Source organism: Balaenoptera musculus, chromosome 4 (assembly GCF_009873245.2).
Source record: "Balaenoptera musculus isolate JJ_BM4_2016_0621 chromosome 4, mBalMus1.pri.v3, whole genome shotgun sequence".
Classification (NCBI taxonomy): domain Eukaryota; kingdom Metazoa; phylum Chordata; class Mammalia; order Artiodactyla; family Balaenopteridae; genus Balaenoptera; species Balaenoptera musculus.
The window spans coordinates 15926889-15947301 of NC_045788.1; the positions used below are offsets into that span (position 1 = coordinate 15926889).

General features: G+C 50.5%; 1 protein-coding gene across 2 annotated transcripts in view; it reads right to left on the reverse strand.

The window, feature by feature from the left end:
• Positions 1-19487, reverse strand: part of KY (kyphoscoliosis peptidase) — a 45320-nt gene extending 25833 nt beyond the window's left edge. Inside the window, exons 1-5 of one of the 2 annotated variants that reach the window (XM_036851746.1) lie at positions 19220-19487; positions 15881-15943; positions 12055-12117; positions 7433-7522; positions 1389-1463 (exon numbers count right to left, since the gene is read on the reverse strand). In XM_036851746.1, the coding sequence (XP_036707641.1) occupies positions 1389-1463; positions 7433-7522; positions 12055-12117; positions 15881-15943; positions 19220-19355 (427 nt within the window). In that variant the 5' untranslated portion in view covers positions 19356-19487. The remainder of the gene's footprint in view (positions 1-1388; positions 1464-7432; positions 7523-12054; positions 12118-15880; positions 15944-19219) is intronic. The other variant, XM_036851747.1, reaches the window with a different exon arrangement.
• Between the last annotated feature and the right edge of the window lie 926 nt (positions 19488-20413).

Consider the following 20413-nt stretch of genomic DNA (forward strand, 5'->3'; position numbering starts at 1 on the left):
GAATTCACTACCAGATGACCCCAGGACAAGAACTGACCATGGGCAGTTCATGAAAGGGGGGAGAGGGGAATTATTCCTCGGGAAGGTTCAAGGACAACCAAATCCTATAAATCCAGGACTGTTAAGGCAGAATGGTCAGCAATTGTTATTAGACTCCACAGGCAACAGGAGAGAATTTCCTGCTGATTTGAAGCCAGGTCAGGAAGATGTGGGTCCCTGATGGAACCAGGAGGAGCCAGAGGTGGGGATGCCAAGGCAAGTTTTTCTCTGCCCTTGAAGGTCACTGTAGGCCTTCAAATGTACAGAAGTTTGCAAATGTACATAGACCACTCTGAGAAACAGTGGGCCTTGTCTTTCTTACACCCACATTTTGTTTCCACCTACATTCTTTGATAGAGTGATGGGGGTTCAAAATAGTAGCCAGATTTTTTGTGTACTTACTATACCTGGCTTGTGCATTATTGACTATCTCATTTAACCTCATGACAATCCTATGAGGGATGTTGAATTATTTTCCTCCTTTTATACATGAGGAAATTGAGTCCAAAATAGAGGTTAAGCCACTTGCCTGAGGTCACACAGCTGGGATCTGAACCCAGCCAGTCAACTCCCAGGGCCTGACCTCTCTACACCTGCCTGCCCTTCCGAGGGCCTGGCTGCTGAGGGCTGCAGGACCAGGCAGCCTTGGAGGAGCTGCCTCGGCACCCCCTATGAGCGGACATGAAGGTTCACTTCATGAACCTCAGCCTTGGCTGTTCTGCAGCCTCCGTTCCTTGGCCAGCATTTCCCCAGGCCCCTGTTTACCCACAGGATGGACAGATGCAGGGAGAGGACAAAGAAGGGAGCAGAGGAGACATCGTGGGCCTGGGTTGGGCCTGTGCGCACAGCATAGAAGGCAGCCAGGTACGGTGGTTAAGGGTACAGACTTCATTAGGACCTGGGTTCTGATCCGATTCCTAACTGGGTGACTGGCAGTTATTTCACCTCTCTGAGCCTTTGCTGATCTGAAAGGTGGGGATAATACTGGTGCATATCAAAGAGTTAAAAGCTTATTGAGTGTACAGTGCTTAGCACTGTGCATGTCACTTTTCAGGCAGTCAATAAATGGTGTCTAAAAACAACAGCACTCTTGTGATGAAATTCATCTTTAGCTAAATGCCTTGTGTTACCCACACCTAATGGCAGAGACTTAAGAACAGGGGTTGTTGAGTGTGGAGAAGAGCGTGCCCCAGGATGAAGCTGTCCTGTCTCTGCCTCTTCCCAGCGTGTAGGCCCAGGTCACTCCTCTCCTTCCCCAAGAAGGTGTCCAGGCTGAGCTCTGGCCCTTCCAGCTACCCTCAATCCTCCCTGCCAGCCCTCCACACATGAGTAGCCCTGTACGTACGTACGTTTAGCCAAGGAGAACTTCTTGAGCAGTTGGGGCATGGCATCCTGAGGGTGGACCTCCACAGTCAGCTGTGTCCCTGCAAAGGAATAGGAGGTGATATTCTCAGCCAGACGCTGCCAGGAAAGGGTGCAATGTCTCATGACAGATGTTTGATCAATAAAACACAATTGGTTTTAGAGTTTTCTTTTGAATATGCAAATAATTTTTGTTTACAAAACCAAAAACCAAGAAATAAGCAGACAGTTTCCAGATCTGGGCGAGATGGAGTAAACAAATTCTACCCTGTCTCTCCCACCGAGTGCAACTGTAGGCATTGGAAAGAATGCATGGGCTAACTATTTGAGGACTCCGCAAAGTAAATGATAGGCAAATTGGGAAAGAAGATTAGAATTTAAAGCATCATCAAATTGGCAGAGTTGACCATTCCCCACCCCCAATGGTATTACCTAGACTGGACTCAAAGGCAGCCCCAAATCCAGCAGTGCACAACGGATGCAGAGAAAAAGTGCTCTAAGAGAAGCCCTTTCTTTTGGTCTGTGGAGTGAGAAAGGGAAACTCTAAGAGTCAGAGTGGGGGAAATCCCCTGTTGTTTTTTACCCCTTTTTTCCATTATCTCCTGACTCAGCCCCCAGAGAAATTCTGCTGGTATCAGTGCAGCAGTGAGTTTGGTGGCCTGGCAGGCACCTAAGTCTTTGAGGGGAGGTACCAGTGAAGCTATGATTCCCAAGAGTGTGGGGGAAAATACTCATTGATTTTTTTTCTCTCTTTGTTTCTCTGCTGATTGTTTCCAGAGGCAGGCAGAATGTGAGAACTACCCAGAGAGTGGGGAACTAAAACCCCAGTTTTTGGGCCAGAGGACTGGGAAGTGGGTCATAAAGAGGAGGGAGCTCAAGAAAGCAATTCCATAAAGCTATGGATGAGCTCCTGTGGTCACCTCTGCATGGACGGACCTCATTCATGTTGTGCATGCTTTGATCTCATCCTAAGCATCATATCACAGTCTTTGAGAACTAAACTAGGGGGTAGACCAATGCCCAGACTGGCCGCTGGGTGCATGTGTGGGGCAGATCTGCATAGCATTGCAAAGGCTACAATCCCAAATTACTCAGTATAGAGAAACCCTAGAAAATATCAACTTAAAAAGGAAAAGAAAATCAACAGATGCTAACCCCATGATGACACAGATTTTGGAATTATCAGACAAAGACTTTGAAAGAGCCATGATAACCATGCTCTAAAAAGTGAGGGCAAATAGTTTAAAATAAATGGAAAGATACAAAGTATCAGCAAAATGTAGAAGACATAAAGAAGAAAGAAATAAAAATTTTAGAACTGAAAAATATAGTCGTTTAAAAAATTATCTGGATATGCTCAATAGCAAAATAGAGATGACAAAGCAAAGAGTCAGTGAACTTGAACATAGATCAATAGGAATTATTGAAGAAAAACAGAGAGAAACAGTGAACAGAGCCTCAGGAACTTGTGTGACAATGCCTGAAGATCTAACATTCATGTCACTGAGATCCCACAAAGAGAGGAGAAATAGTGTGGTGCAGAAAAAAATATTTGAAGAAATAATGATAGAATAATCCACAAAACCAAGAGCTGGTTCTTTGAAAAGATCAGTAAAGTAGATAAAACTCTAACCAGAGTGACCAAATAAAAAAGAGGTAAGACACAAATCAGGAATCAAGACACCAATATCAGGAATGAAATGAGTGATATCACTACAGACCCCATATATATTAAAATAATAATAAGGGAATAGTACAAATAAGTCTATGAGAGAAATTCTGCAACTAAAATGAAGTGAACCAATTCCTTGAAAGTTACAAACTACCAAAACTCACCCAATGAGTAGATAACCTGAATTTTCCTATATGTATTTTTAAAACTAAACTTGTAGTTCAAAATTTTCCAAAAACAAACAAGCAAACAAAAACCAGGCCCAGATGGTTTCACTGGCAAGTTCTAACAAAATTTAAAAAGAAATAACACCAATGACAATTTTTCACAAGATCCTTCAGAAAACAGAAGAGTATCGAATAATTTATATCCATTTTATGATACCAAAACCAGACAAAGACAGTATAAGAAAAGAATATTACAGACCAATATCCCTTATGGACATAAACATAAAAATCCTCAATAAAATATTAGAAAAATAAAATCCAGCAATATAGTAAAAGAATAACATACCACAACCAACTGTGGTTTACTTTGGGAATGCAAGGCTAATTCAATATTTGAAAATCAATGAATGTAATTCACCATATTAGCAGGCTAAAGAAGAAAACCCACATGATCATATCAACTGATGCAGAAAAATCATTTGACAAAATTTAGCATCCATTCAACAAAACCTCCCAAGAAGCTAGGAATAGAAGGGAACTTCTTAATCTGAAAAAGTGCATCTACCAAAAACTCAGAGCTAAGAGCGTATTTAATAGTGAAAACTGGAATGCTCTCCCCCTAGGACTGGGAATAAGGCAAGGATGGCCACTCTCACTGTTCCTAATAAACATTGTACTGAAAGTCCTACTCAGTGAAATAGGACAAGAGAAAGAAAGAAAAGTCATATAGATCAGAATGGAAGAAATAAAACTCTTCTATTCACAGATGACATGTCTATCTACAAAGAAAAATCCCAAATAATCTACAAAAGAATTTCCTAGAACTAAAAAGTAAGTTTAGCATGGTCACAGGATACAAGGTCAGCACCCTAAAATCAATTATATTTGTATTGGAAATAAATTATTAGAAATTGAATTTAAAATTACTATTTCTCATATCTCTAAAAATGAAATACTTAAGTATAAATCTAAAAAAAAGTGCAGGAACTCTAGGCTGAAAACTAAAGAATATGATCACACGAATTAAAGAGGACTAAAATAAGTGGGGAAGCATATCATGTTCTGAACTGGAAGTCTCAATATTGTCAAGTTGGCAATTCTCCCTAAATTCATCTATAGATTTAATGCAATTTCAATCAAACTCCTTGGAGGAATTTTATAGATGGTAGATATAGGCAAGATGATTCTAAAATTTTGATAGAAAGGTACAGCAACTAGAATAACCAAACTAATTTTGAAAAAAAATTAAGAGGACTCCAACTGATTTTAAGATGTACTATAGGACTTCCCTGGTGGCACAGTGGATGAGAATCCGCCTGCCGATGCAGGGGACACGGGTTCGATCCCTGGTCCGGGAAGATCCCACATGCCACGGAGAAACTAAGCCCGTGCGCCACAACTGCTGAGCCTGTGCTCTGGAGCCCGCGAGTCACAACTACTGAGCCCACGTGCCACAGCTACTGAAGCCCGCATGCCTACAGCCCGTGCTCTGCAACAAGAGAAGCCAATGCAATGAGAAACCTGCACGCCGCAACGAAGAGTAGCCCCCACTCGCCGCAACTAGCGAAAGCCGGTGCGCAGCAATGAAGATCCAATGCAGCCAAAAATAAATAAGTTAATTAAAATCACTTAAAAGGAAAAAAAGATGTACTATAAAGCTAGAGTAATCACAACAGTGTGATATTGGCAAAGGGATAGAAATATAGCTCAATGGAACATAACAGCGTTAAGAAATAGACCCACGCAAATATGGCAAATTGATTTTTTACAAAAGTGCAAGGACAATCCGATTAGAAAATGGGTAAAAGAATAGATATATCACCAAATAAGATGTTCAACATCTTGCTGTTTTTCAACATGATTAGCCATTAGGAAAATTCAGATTGAAAGCAGAATGAGATATCACACCTATTAGAAGACCAATAATAAAAAAAATAGTGGCAATACTATATGCTGACAAAGTCATATATGCAGGTGGGATTGTAAAATGATACCGCAGTTTGGCAGTTGCTTATAAAACAAAACATGTACTTAACATATGACTCAACAATTACACTTTTGGGCTTTTATCCCAGAGAAATGAAAACTCATGTTCACACAAAGACTTATACACAAATGTTTATAGAAGTTCTATTCATAATCACCCCAAACTGGAAACAACCTAAATGTCCTTTGATGGGTGAATGGATAAACACCTTGTGGTACATCCGTATCAAGCTGTACTTCTCAACAATTCTCTTAGGAATGATGGGAGGATGTGACTACAAAGAGTCTGCACAAGAGACTTTTTGGGGTGACAGAACTTCCCTGTATTCTGATTGTGGTGTTGGTGACGTGAATCTGTGCATGTGTTAAAACTCATAGAACTCCACACCAGAAAATCCAATTTTACTGCATGTTAATTTAAATTAAAATAAAAATTTTAAAATACCAACCAAACACCAAAGTCAAAGCAGAATTAAAACAAAACAAAAACTTGTATGATACAGAAAGATGTAAAATAGAAGGTGACACTGAAAAGCAGGATTATAATAAACATGCTTTTTGTATCCTGCTTTCTTCACTTAAGTCTTTACATGTCTGTGAATATAAAGTCATCTTCACAAGTCATCATTTTAAATGGCTGCATAATACTCTATTCTATAAATGGTTTATAATCATTATAAGCAATCCCTTTTTGTTGGATAGTTAACATTTCCCGAATGTTTTGCTATTTAAACAATGATGTGATGAACATTCTGATACACACTGCTTTGCACACTCTTCAAATCAATTCCTTCAAATACATTCTTAAACATGGAACAAAAGGTATGGAGGTTTTTAAGGCTTTTGTTAGATATTGGCAAACTTTTCTCATGAATGATTTTAAGTTTACGATCCTCTCAACAGTGCAAGGGAATGCCTACTTTGCTCATCCTTGCTGTGTTTGATGGCAAGATTGGCCACAATACTTTGTACTTCTTCCTAAGAAGAGGTCTTTCATTCCTTCCCTCACATTTGGCCCAGCCTGATGATGTGCTCTGTCCAGTTAGCATGTGGTAGAAGTGATTCTGTGCATGCTCGGAGCCTAGGCCTAGAGACTTTGCAGCTGCCACTTCCATTCTTGGGATTCCAGCCACAACTGCCGTGTGACTGCACCCAGGCTAGCCTCCTGGAGGATGACAGACCACATGGAGCAGAGCAGAGCCATCTCAGCTGAGGCCACCCTAGACCAGCTGCTCTCCTGCCAACCCTCCCACTGACCACACACATGAACGAGCCCAGCCAAGACCTGCGATCAGCCAGGTGTGGCTCAGACGAGAATATCCAGCCAACCTGTAGACTTGTAAGCTGGTAATTGTTTTAAGCCACTGAGTTTTGGGGTGGTTTGTAATGTAAAACTAGATTACCAATACACTCACTGACATTTGATTGTTATTAACCCTTTACATTTTTATCAATGAACAATGACATCTCATTGTTTTTGTGTATTTCTTTAATTTTCAGTGTAGTGTTTTTCATATACTTATTTGCCATTTTAAATCTTATTTAGTGAATCACCTATTTTCCTATTGACGCGTTATTTTTTCCCTGTTGATTTTGTAAGAGCTCTTTTAACCCTTTGCCTGTTAAATGTATTTTCACAGAATAACAATACTGACTTTCTTGTGTAGCTCATGAACTTGTTCTGCATGCCAAAGAGGGTAATTCTCAAACAATTTTAAAAGATACAATGTGGCCTCCCGAGGGATTACTTTAAAGGGGTTAATATTCATTTTGAGTTTCTAGTTTCTAGCACATTCACTGTCAAAGAAAATCAGCCTGCGACTTGACAAGACGTTAAGCATTTCAGAGTTCAAAGCATCATTCAGCTCTGGTCCCAGGATCGGGTACCATCGCCATGGGCAGCAAACTCTGCCTGTGTGTCTTCCCACGATGCACGAGGCACAGCCTGCTCACCTCTGCCTTTGTACTTTCTCCCCCAGAGACACTCGGAGTCAGTTTTCAAAGTGGATGCCAAGCTGTACTTGGCTGCCAGATTCCTTGTGAGAAAAATGCCCACTTTCTCCCCTTTTGTAGTTCGCAACACACAATGCTCTGAGAAGTCCTGCAGAAGTCTACTTGACCCAGTACTATTTTATCAAACAAAATCTGGAAAATGCTGAGCTGCAACAATCTCCAGAAGTGCAGGGAAGCTGCAAAACTGACCCACCTGTTGGTTTAGGGCTCAACAACAAACCTCTTCCCCGAACTTCTCCTAACGTCCGGGTACTTCCAACCACTCCAATCCAGCCACGTCGCTCTGTCAGAGAATGAGCAAGCCGAAAAATAAAATACTCTTTAAGCCCTTCCGAGGTGGGTGCTGAGGTGGTCTCCCACTGGGAACTCGCCCTGGCCGGAAGCTCCACCCATCACCGTTTCTCATCCCCTCCTCCTCCCTGCACTGCCTCTTCTCTCTCCCCTCTTGGACAGGGGCTGACGTCCAGCATCCTCCTGAGGCCCACTCCTGGCTCTGCCCCAAAGTGGTGCTGGTGATCATCATCACTCCCCTCCCCGCCTCCCTGATGGGTGTGGGAGTGTGATTCCCACTCCCATTCACAGGTGTGTGAGAGCACTTCCGGGAGGCTTCTCTGCTCCACACGGGCCTGGGTCTGGGCATGCTGTCCCCAGGTGAGCAGGGTCACAGTACCCATGCTTCCTAAAGGTGTGAAGTGCTAAGAGTTTGCTGACTACAACATTCCTGTATCAAATAAAACTCTTAATTTATGGAAAAAATTAATTTGGCCAATCTCCAATGATAAAGAGTGGAGCATTATTTGGAGCACAATTTAAAGCGAGATCTAAACCCTAAGTACAGTCAGATACCATGGCATTAATCTTAGTCACATCTAAACCCAAAGTAGCCCCTTCCTGGGATTTCGGGTCACCTGGCTGGCTCTCTCATGGCACCCCTCCCCATTTCTACCAGTTGTCACCCAGACAGCATTTTCTGAAGCTGAAACTCTGGCTGTCTTAGTAAAAGTGTATTAGCGATTATTTTCTGCTGCATCTGAGAAGTGGTTCCCAGGCCCTTTTCCCAGATGCTACGGGCTCTGCTTCCGTCTCCCCACCCTCGCAGACGTGGAGATGCAGCAGGCAAGCCCAAGCCCATCCCCTGGCCTGCTGCCCTGGGCCTGCCTTCTACCCCGTCAGGAGAGTCCTCCCACTCGAGAGCTTATCTCCAGGTCTCTGCGGGTTTGAATCAGGCTTTGTCTAAAGGCCTAATTTGCTCAGAATTCCTAATGCAGAGATGGCAAACAGATTTCGTGTTGTTCATTAACTCTGACTGATTGGAAGTGGCTGCCTGGAGCGCTTATCAATTAGCAAAGATTGTCAGGTATGTGCGTGTGTATGTGAATGTGTGTGTGTGAGTGTGCACACACACACGTGGGTGTATATCAGTGTGTGGAGGCTGCAGGATTCACGTCAGATGTTTGCCGTCATTGACTTAAGGTGGTCCTTAATGCTCTCTGTAACTGGCTGCTGCCTTTACAACCTGGATCCTCTGCCTTGGAATTTTTTCCTGCCAAGAAAACCTCAGCTAAAGCATTTGTAATTATTAAAAAAACGACCCTTAAACAGCCCCTGGCTGGGTGTTCAACAGAGGTGTCTACCCAGAGTATGGCAGTCAGCTTTAGTGCAGGAAGCGTAAGCTCTGACATCCCAGGAACAGCGAGCTGAATGATGACCCGGGACAGTCCAGCTCTGTAGATCCCGCACCGGGTACTGCAGTGGCTCTAGTCGTGGGATGACAGAGAGTGTGCAGAGCTCAGGGCCAAGACCTCAGGGGCACCCGTCAGGGGGTGATGAAGGGCATCTCCTGCAGCCCTGACTGACCCTGGCTTCCACTGGGCTCTTGAAAACCCAGGGCCATTCATGATTCTTTCTGCAGAATGGAGCTCGACAGGGATGTCACAAGTCTGGAAACACGGCAGTTGGAGCCTAGTGCGTGCATGATCCAAGAAGGCACTGAGGGTCTGCGTGGGGAGGAGGGTGGGTGACCTGGAAGGATGAGGCCTCAACCCAAATCTGATTCGTCACGAATAACTTTCGGGGCCTGAGGTCACTGGGGCTCCTGTGATCGTTCCCCTCTCATTCAACGCACACACCCATTGCAGATGAATCCTCCGAAACCCTCTTCTGCATGAAGATCCAAGATTCCAGTGATCTTTCCGTCACCTGTTGCATGAAGTTACCACACCCGGTGTCCCTCTGCGGGGAGCTCTTCCCCGGAGGCCGCATGACCCGCTGCTCTACCGCCTCCCTTACTCAGATGTCACCTTCCCAGGGAGGCCTTTCTCAATCACTCTATTTTAAATCATTCCCTGTGGTAGCTGCATGATGGCCCTTAAAGCTATCCATGTCCTAATTCTGGGAACCTGTGAAAGTTACCTTATATGGCAAAGGGGACTCTGCAGATGTGATTTGCTTAAGGATCTCGTGATAGGAAGGCAATCCTGGATTATCCGGGTGGGCCCGATGTCATCACCAGGATTCTTATAAAATAGAGGGGAATGTATCTACTTTACGGAGAGAAGGCAATGTCATAGTGGAAGTGGAGATTGGAGTGACGCAGCTACAAGTTGGCAAGTGCCAGCAGCCTCTAGAAGCCGGCAGAGTCAAGGAAAAGGTTCTTACCCAGAGCCTCCAAAAGGAACCTGCCTGCCAACCGAGAGACTGATTAGCCCAGCGAGGCTGGCTTGGGACTTGTAGTCTCAGAACAGTTAAAGAGAATACATTTGTGTCAAGTTACCAAGTTTGTGATAATGTGTTACAGCAGCCATAGGAAACTAATACACACCCATGTGCACCACCCCCCATCCCCCTTCCTGCTTTATTTTCTCCCTTAGCCTTATCTGACACCTTGCATTTTTCTTGTTAGGGTCATCTGTCTCCCTCGCTAGGTGTCAGCTCCACGGGGACAGGAGCCTTTGTCTGTTCTCTGATGGATCCCCAGTGGCGGCATCCAGAGCTGCTTTTTGTGGAATGGACGGGTCACCGTCAGTGTGGACTCTGGCTCAGCCCCAGAGCAGGGCAGCCTCTCCCTCGCTGTGGTCCAGGCTCCCTTAAGACCCGGGGGTCCCATCCTATCCCAACTTACAATGGACCCTGTCCTGTTTGCCGGATGCCAAGGCCACCCTCCTTCCTGCCCTCTGGAAGCCTCAGATGCTGGGAGGTGGCATGTGAGTGGCCCATGAGAGCCGGGGTATGGTGTGCCAGGTGAGGCTCTGGAGAGCGGCAGGCCCCATCCCCCTGGTCCCGCCGCACAGGTCTGACAGGAGCACCCCACTCGGGGACTGCAGCAACCCCGGTCCCAGACTCCTCCTCTGTAAGCAGGGATAACACCATGACCCCACCGGGGATGTGGCCAGAGCCAAGCGAGAGAAGTGGCTGCTAATCCACTCTCACTTTAGTGAGGTGTCACTTACTCTTGTTTGGGGTGAGCTGCGCTGCTAGTCATTCCAGAGAAGCAGGGGGCCTGGGTTTGTCCTCGCGGTGCTCAGGGGGGTAGCAGGTCGTCGTGGGCCCACGGAGTGCCCTGGGGTTTGTCCTGGAGCCATAGTCCCAGGAATTCTGCCCTAAATGGATACTGACCTAGATTGCAAGGACAGCTGGCCACCTCTGCTGGGAACTTGAGCTGACAGGCCCTTCCTCACTACCTGCCAGTGCCTTTCCCTGGGGATGGTGGGTTAGCCGGTGTCTCAGAGAGCAATTCCCCGAGGACCTCCGAATCCTCCAGGGTCTCCTCCTTCCGCACCGCACCCTGGACGTAACCCTTATAGATTAGGACATCAGTGCTGAGAGCACCAGTGGTGACATCTTAGGGCTGAGTCTATGAGAGCTCTCAGGCACCAGGCCCTGAGCAGAAAAACCGAGCTGGCAGGAGGGGAGGTTAGTGAGGGGGGGGGCAGTGGAGGTCTGTAACCTGGCCTCTCCTCCAGCTGTAGCTACGGAGCCAACCCGTCTCTACCCCGTCGTGCTCTCAGATCCAGTCAACTGCAGAGTCCGCACGGGGGTGCCCTTGCCTGCCCTCCCTGACCCCCCAGGACCCGTCCTGGCAAAGTGAGGATTCTTGAGGAAGGGCCCTCTCACTCCCCGTTGCTGAGTTAAACTTGTCCCTGGGTGGAAGGCCCTGGAAGGCTCAGCCTCAGGAGGAGAGGCCAGGGAACCGCTGTGACTCAGTGGGAGGGAAGGCTTGCACGCGGCGAGCCAGTAGGGGGAGGCCGGTTTCTAGGGTGGCTGCGAGAAGCAGAGCTGTGAGAAGTGTAACAGCTGAGGCCCTGGTGGTGGTTGGGGGGGCGCGGGGGGTGGGCAGGGAGGGGGTCAGGCCGCTCCTGCTCTGACTCTTGCTGGCCATGTGATCTTGGACGAAAGAAAACCTTTCTAAGCCTCAGCTCGCTCATCTGCGAAATGAAGATAGTAAGAGTACCAATCAAATACGACTGTTGTGAGGCATAATTCACATGAGAATGATCATGTAAGTGGTCTGGCAGGGCGGCTGACATGAAGTTAGCACTCAGCAAATGTCAGGTACAGTGATGACAACCAGGGTGACGCTGATGACAGCCGTGGACGCTGGAGCCTGAGGACTTTACTCCTCTGTTCCATGACACATGCAGCCTCTCACTGTTCTCCATGGGATGTGGGAGAGGGGAAGGGTGCTCCAGCATCCCCAGGACAGAGAGGCCCCCGCTCCCCACAGTCTGGGCTCTGCACCTGCTGTCTCTGGCCAGGACAGTGGATCCGGGCACACAGGAGCTGGAGGGGAGGTCACAGGTAGTGGCGGAACCTTACCTTGGTTGTCGTAGGAGGTGATGACCTGGGTCTGCTGGGGGTGCTGCTTCTCCACCAGGTTTCCTATTTGAGGAAGACAGAGGGACCTGCAGTGACCACTGGGCCCACGGTGGGGTGGATTTTTCCCTGGGCGGAGGAGAGAGCTGCCAGGCTCGGCGTAAACACGTGTGAATCGGCAGAGTCGCACACCTGAACGCAGAGGCAAGTGACCGGGAGCCCACGTACGCACAGCCTCACGCTCTCGGCAGGTGCCGGCAGAGGCTGGGTTTTTCTAGAGAAGCTGGGGACGCCTCCCATGGGCTAAGTGACCACAGCTCGTGACTTTGCTGCAGCCGGGCCCAGTTCCCAAAGTGCAGAGGGATGCCCCGCTGAGCTCCACACCTTTCTTTGGAACGGCCAGGGAGGCTCCTATCCTGATTACGGGCCTGCAGCTTCGACTGGTTAACTTTGCCAAAGACCCCACAGCCAGGTGAGACCCCGGACTTGAACCCAAGTCTCCAGCCTCCTGCCTCCCTCTGAGAGAAATGGGGGAGTACCCTGCCGCCTACTCCAGCCTAGGAGCTGGGGTGCTTGCAGTTTGGTTCAGTTTCACAGACACTTGCAGGGCACCCGTTCTGCAGGGTGAATGCTCTCCATGCACTGGCGATATTCATGTCCCGGGACACAGAGCTGTCCTCAGAGCCTAGTGGAGCCACGCTGCTGTGGAGAGATGCCCAGCTGCTGCCATAGGCCATGGAGGGGGAACCCACAGGCTTATCTGCCCCTCCTACAGGAAGCACCGCCTTCCCTCCATCTCTCCCTTTACAGCTGCTGTGGTGGCCTGGTCTTGCCCTTGAACCTCTGCTTCAGAGGGGTGGGGGAAGGGCCACTACCACCCTGGACTGCCATATTCTCCCCTGGCCTCCCACTGGGCTGCAGAAAGGCTGTTGGGCCTGTCACTGGAAGTGACCACTGGCACATGTGCCTGGACCTGGTGCAAGCACTCAGGGGCACTGGCCTGACCTGGTTCCATTCATATGACATCCCTTGTGTACCCAACCAGATCTGCCACTCAGCGTTTCCCATGCCTGGGCTCAGGCAGAAGCCAGTCAAGGTGGGTGAGTGGGTGGGTCACTGAGCTGGGCTGGACTTGCGATCCTCCTGGTGGGGTCTTGCCCTGGGAAGCCCATCCTCTCCAGCCTTCTCTATAAGCAGGCCCAGCCAGGACCCTTAGCCCCCCACGGGCTGAGGTCGGTTGGTTGGCCAAGGGCCAGGACCTCTGTGTGTGCCAACCGAGGGTGATGCAGTATGCTGGGCTGGAGCTCCAGGCCAGACCCAGGCGAGGGCAGGGCAGCTGCCTCCTGTGGGCACAGCTGGCCGCATCTCTGCTCGGCTGGCTGATGGAAGAAATAGGATCTGGGAAGGGAATCCTCAAGGAGGATGATTGGCTGGCATAGCTGCTGTGGGCTATTTATAGTCAGGGTTGCACAGTTGGTTTCCCTGTAGCTGTGGGGCATTAGTCCCTGTGCTGCTAGGCAGACTTCGGCCAGGACCAAGGAAAGCAGCCAATCACAGCAGGGGAAGCCCGTTGCCGGGCAAGCTGGTGGCTCAGCCCAAACACCTGCTGCTTGGAAAAGTTTGGAGCACACGGGCTCCCCCCACCCTGTCAACGCCCCAGCCCAAGGAGTGCACAGCGCAGAAAGAGGGGGGACATGTGCCCTTTTGGACCAACCCCACGTTCAGCCACATTTGTGCACACTCCACCAAGCACAAGCCATCAGCTGCTTCCTTCTCAGATGAAAGCCATCCAGTTTCCAAGGCTGGGCAGCCTGCTGGTTACCAGGGCTGGGTACCTTGGGCACCAGCAAGGCAAATATGTACCCAGGACCTCACCATCAGAAAACACAGAAAGAAGCTGGAATTTTAACTTCTTCACGGATGCAAGCATGCCACTCGAAAAAATAAATAAAATTTGACTTAAATTTTAAATTGCGTATGTTGGTGGAGTGGAGGAACTTTCCCAGGCTCAAGGCCTTTCCATCTTTCCCAGGCTCAAGGCCTCTGTGCGGCCTCTCTCCAGCCCTGCACTTACCTGAAACTCTCAGTTCTTGGGTGGTTTTGCAAGAACTATAATCATTCTCTTTATCGGCTGGTACATCATACTAAGACCCACTTCATGTCTTAAGGAAGAGTCTTGTAAGAGTTATCGTGTCTCTTTGTGTTTTGTTATATTTTTCCACTAAACTTCCCCCAAACCAGGAACCCCGAAGATGGTAAAAAGAGGATGAATTCAGTATATTTCAATCCTCTCCTGAGGACTGATAACATTAATAACATGCCCGAGAAGCCATAAGATGAATTTCCAACAACTCAGGCAAAGTAAGAGCTGCAACAAACACAGACGCAGTGTCTCTTTCCTCCCACGTGGCCCGTCTGCCCTCCACCCACCCGCACACTGGCCGAGCGTGCCTCCCTGCATGGGCTGCTATGTGCTTCTGTGGCTGTTAGGTCTCTGGAGGTCTGATTCTCACTGTTATTCTCAAGAGCCCACAGCACAGTTTTGCTAACCTTGGCGTCTGCTTAGGTAGAGCTGGAACTGGTGTGTCTACCATCTGATGACCCCGTATCAAGGTTTAGGAAGCCATCCCACTTATGCATGCCCATCAGCCAGGACTCAGAGGGGGTGTCTTGAGGATGACTTATCTCCATGCACAGTGCAGTGGACACAGGCAAGCTCTTCACCTCCAGGGTGCTGAGACTCGGCTGTGGTGAATGGCATTATGATGCAATCATTCTAACATGGCCCCAGGAGGGCAGGCGCTCCTGACTGTCCCATTCACTGTTCCATCTCCAACAATTAGAACCCTTCCCGGCACAAAGTAATCACTGTTGACCTTTACTGAGGGAATGAATGAATGAATTTACTTTTAGAAGTTCATCCTCCCCTTTTGTTACTGTCAGAAGGATGGCAGAGCATAGGTGCTCTGTTTTGTTCACTTGGGGTCCTGTTTCCCCATTTGTGGAGGGTCATGGGGGTGGTGGGTCCCCTCCTACTGGCATTTGATGAGTCAGTCATCCGATCCTGGGGCTCACACAGTCGGAATCTGACTGAATCCCCTACTGGGGCTCTGGGAATGGAGGTCTGATTCTTACTGGAATTCTCACATGCCCACAGTGCAGTTCCACAGTGTTTCTTCCTGGAGGCCGGGCTTATGAATCTCACAATAAGGGCACAGAATAAGGCCCAGTATAACGGTTCATGCATGGCACGGCCAGAGAAATCCTGGGCCTGCAGGGGGAAAGACACCTGGCACCATAAAGAGGCTTTGGAAGCTGATTTCTTCAGATCTTATTGTATTCTGGATCCCAGGCCAGGAGCCCCAGAACCCTTGAGTGGCATCTCCCGAGGCCTTGAGTAACACCACCCAAGGCAGGCCGCTGTCTTCTCTGTTCAGAAATATTTTCAAAAGATGGGTGCCCCAAGATGCATGGGACGCATGACCTGGGAAGCCCCACCTCCCATGGGAACACACCCAAACCCACCATCCCAAATGATGCCAAGTTCTTTATAGCTCAGCCAGCGAACAAGTGGGTTCTCAGGGTTATAGCACTGCTCCGCCCGCCTCCCCGCACACCCTCCAGGAAACTGGTGGACCTGTTGCCAAGGAAAATGTTCCAGGGTCACAGTGGCCCCAGAGGCCTGGCTGCGTCACAAGCAGCCACTGTCTGAGTGGTTAGATGTCTAGACTAGTCCTCAAACAAGTGAAACCCAATGCTTCCAGGCATTTTTCCGTGTGTTGAATTCCAGAGATTGGAAAGAAAACAAAATGAAAATGAGAGAATTTACCATGTAGTTCATTTCTTTCTAATTTCTGCCATCTCCGGATTCCGTTTCCAACACCTTGAAGCCCTGTGAAGTAACAAGGACCGGCGTGAGGCTCTCTGCGGTGGGGAGACTCAGGTCAAGTGTGTGATGCACCAGTTGCAGACTGATCTGGGCTAAAGCGGGGCTGCTGGAACTTGGCTCTCCTGGGCTCCGAGGGAGGCTGCCCACGAATGAAGTGCACTTGGAGGAATGAATGCAACCCTCTACATTCAAAACATTAAAAAAATATTACCACGGTAGTTTCCAAGGGTGGCGGGTTGGTTATCAGGATCATCCAGGGAGAATTTTCACAATAGAGATGCCCCTTTGTCACTCCCACATTTCCACTGCATAAATATGGAAGCATTATTGTGAAGACGTTTGCCATTCATTTTTCCTGCCTACTTCTGTATGTGGTGAATCTCCCACTTTTAGAGTCTTGATGTGGGGTGGGGGGTGGGCAAAGATGGAAACTGATGGATCCCTATGGGAACTGAAAGTGATGGTTGCCTGCCCTCCCAGCCTCCCTTGCAGCTAGAGCATGGACCTGTGTGGCCGAGGCATCCACTGAAATGAACCTGTGTCCCATTCTCTCTTGGGACCTAGTGAGGCAACAGGGAAGCGAATGGAACCGCGCGCTCTCTCTCTCTCTCTCTCTGGTGGCGGCTGGAAGTGATGGCTGCAAGGTCGAGTTCCTGGCACAGAACTGGCAAACGTTCTGGCAGCGCAAGCAGCTGCAATAATTTCAAGTTCCTGGCGCAGAAGGAGCGTCTAGGGCTCCTTGGTGGCAGCGGAGTCTTCCTCACCAAACCAGCCATTCTGCACAGCTTATGGTCGCGTTCCTGGAAGCTCAGCCTCCAGTCTGGGTCTCCAACCCTTTCCACCACTCTGAGCGCCCCCAGTCCTTTCCTGACACCCTTCTTTTCTGCAGAGCCCTCCATAGTCAGTGTCTGGGCCTTACCACACGGAACCTTCACCAACACCCTGGGAGTGGAATGCACACATCCCATCCACTTTGGGGATAAAACCTAAGGCGTTGAAGCTTTTTCAGACCTGCTGCAGCAGCTTTAGGCTACCTCCTCCATGGCCAGGGGAATATACAATAGGAGCTGAGGGCTTCTAGGCATGTTTTGGAGAAGTGCGGCTCTAAGGAAACTGCTGGGGGAATGCTAGGGCCCTGCAAGAAAGGGGAGGGGGTATTTGTTGCCTTGCAGCCCAAATTCCCAGTGCACACGCTCTCTGCCCCCTTGTCCCTCTGACTCTTTTCTGCCACAAGGACACAACAGAAAGCCACCGGGTCACACCCTTACTCAGTCCTCTGCATGTGAGAGTAACCGAGCTTTGCTCTTTTCTCAAAGCAGAGCTCAGGCCCTCCTTTGCAGAGCCGGGGAACATTCCCTGTACAGCCGGGGGCCTGGAGTGGGGAGGAGACTGGAGGAGACGCCTGGAAGTGGGGGAGGGGTGGGTTTTGGATGTCTGTGCACCAACAGGAGGCCTTGGAACAAGCTAGTCTTGTTCAGCATTTCCCCTCCTTAGCTTGTCCCAAGGAGTGGGCCCGCAGGCTGTCTTAGCCAGGGGTCTCCTGGACATCACTGCCGCCCAGCGGGCCTTGGAGGTCACACACGCTCCCTCTTCTCTGCTCTGGTGCAGAACTGTCTGATCGTCAACAAGTGACATGGGTCTTTCCGCTGCCATAGCGCCTGGGAGAAATGTCTGTCAGGAAAATATTTGGAGAAAAATATCAGCAGAGAGGGCTCAGCAAACAGGGGTCTTCTTTCCCCGAGTCACGGTCATGAGTGTGAAGTGCATCGGTCTGGCCTCATGTAGGCTTTATGCCGGGTGCTGGACACTTCTCTGAGCAGCCCCGATCCCTGGCATCTCTGGGCCTTCTCTGTGTTCTCTGCCCTCTCTTTCTAGTGTCAGAGCCTTTCGGAGAGATGTGATCAGAGGGGGAGAGGGAGGAGGGGACTCATGCGCTCACCTGGAGCTGCGCCTCGTGGGGGGCCTCTGGCCTTCCGGACCGCAGTCCGTGCAGTAGGTGCAGCCGCATTTCTATCAAGGAAGGCCAATGGCCTCTGCCAATTTCCTCATTACAAATACCCCTGCGCGGGCCATCTCCCCTTCTCCCAGGGGCAGCTCTGAGAACTAAAGAACCAACTAACCCAAACAACTCCTGGGCCCCAAATCCCTCAGGAGACTGGGGCACCTGTCAACATTCTCAGCTCTCCAGAATCTCTTTTCTTTCTCCTGCCTGCCTCCCCAGGAGGTCACCAGGAGCTGCGGGGCAGCTGCAGGTTGTGGGGCTGGCGGGGGGCAAAGCCACCCATGGCACCGTTGCTTCAGCAGGGTAGGTGGAAGGTGCATGTTCAATGTGCGTAGGGGCTGTGGGGACAGAAGAACTGGGGACGGACTTCAAGGAGCTCTGGAGCTGGAAGGGAGACAGGAGGCAGGTCATTTTACCTTGAGGGCTGTGAAGCTTCGCTCGCAAAGAACCAGGACACAGTGCGTCTAGTGCGCCCTCACACCAGCCTCCTCAAGGGCTCCTGAGGGCTTCCTCAGAGACTCAGGACCAGGGGGTTCCCAGATGTATGAGGGGCTGATTTAACCGCCATTGTTATCCATCTCTACTCTCTTCACGTTGTGTCCTGTTCTCTGGAGAGTACAGAGGCTTTCCACAATCACTCTATGAAAAGTCGCTTTATTTTACCAGTCTACCCTTCCCCAGAAAGTCTGTAGGACAAGTAGAATCAATAGATAAGCCAAAGTGGGGAGAGCAGATTTCAAGTCTAACCCTACCCAAGCTTGTGTGCCTTTTTACACCTGGCATGCCTTCTACTGTAGGAGGCTGGGAGAGGGCTCAAGAAAGGGGACAGTGAGGCCATGAATTGTGCAAGGACACCAAAGGAGGGTCCCACCTCAAAGTCTGACTCAGCACACGAATCCCCCTGGGTCCGCTGTGCCCTGCAATGTGGCCTGTGGGGAGCAGGCCTCGGGCACGCAGGAGTCAGGCCCGAGGTCCTTTTCTTCCAGGGCATCTTCCAACCTGATCTGCACCCTTCAAAGAGTGACCAGGAGGAGACCTACTGCCGGGGGTGACGGAAGCACAGCAGGCCTGCACGGGGTGTCAACCGGGGCAATCGCGGGGCTGCGCGTTGCCACGGGATGCCAGAGGCGCAGCGCGGAGGCGCAACCAGCCTTGGGGAGCGGGTCGGTCTCGGGGACCTCTTTCGGGGGCGCGTAGCGCGCCCCCCCGACAGGCGGGCCCTGGGGCGAGGAGGTCGAGGGGCCGGGAGTGCGGGGCCCGGGCTGGGGGCGCATTACCTCCTCTGCGCTGCGGAGGCGCGCCCGGGTCCGCCTGCCGGTCCGAGTGCGCGCCCTGTGCGGCGCGCCGCTTCTCCGAGTGCACGATCAGCAGCATGTCTATGGATACGGCGTTGCTGTCCTTCTTCAGCTCCATGGTGCCGCCCGCTCCGGCCGGTGCGCGGCGGCCGCTCGCCAGGCTGCCTGCGCTGCAAATGGCTCGTGCGCGCCGCTGCCCGGCGCGGGAGACGGCGAGGGCGCGGGAGAGGGCGCTGCTCGCCGCCCGGCCGCCGCGCCGCGTTTCGCTGACTCTGCCAAACTCGCCATTAGGGCCCGCCCGGGAGGGCGCTACCCTAATGAAGAGGCTCTATGTCACCTTTGAAAGGAAATTCCCGTCCGGCCGCTCTCCGGAGCCTCCCTCCCCGCGCCCCCTGTCTCCCGCCCCGGCCGGCCGGGCGCTGCCCCATCCCGCGCTCCCCGGGGCCTTCCTGAGAGGGCCAGCAGCAAATCTCCGAAAGCCGCGGCAAATACAGAAATTGTACAGTGCTGTCAACAGGGGGAATCAGTGCAGGAAAAGAGAAACTGCAAGGGGGCTCCAGATTCAATTGCAAAATGTGGAGAAATTGGCCAAGTTTTGGCCTTGGCTCCACTGCCTCCCCGGGTGGGCTTGGAGGTTGACAGCTCCCTTCGTTAGAGGGAGGTGTGTGGGGCGTTGGGGTCAGGACACCCTCCCCCGTTATGGCCCCACCAGAACTTGGAACTTGCCCACTGGGCGTCAGCCTAACAGCCCTGTCTGGTCTGAAGGGAAAGTCTTAACATCTCTGTACCTTCTAGAAGCCTGGCTCTAGCCCGCTGGGGAAGGGGGAGGGGGAGAGGAGGAGGCTGGGTGTAGGGAGCGGCCTGCCTCGGTTGGCAGTCAGGGAGCTGGACCTGAGGGCCCGTCTATTTTTAGCGAGGCCTGGCCTGCCCAGCCAGCGGCAGCACGGCCTTTGGCTCTGGGACTCAGGAGTGTTTACAGCGCATCTGCTTGGCAGCCCTTGGCACCGTGGGCCTACCGGGCTGGGGTCAGTCCCCTAAGTTGAGTTTCCACCGTTAAGAAATACCGTGGATGTGGAGACCTTTGCTCTGGGGCCCTCCTTGCTGTGGAGTTAAGTGACCCTACCTTGCAGCGTGGCCGCTGAGACCTCCCGCTACCTCTTGGAGGCAGACCGTATG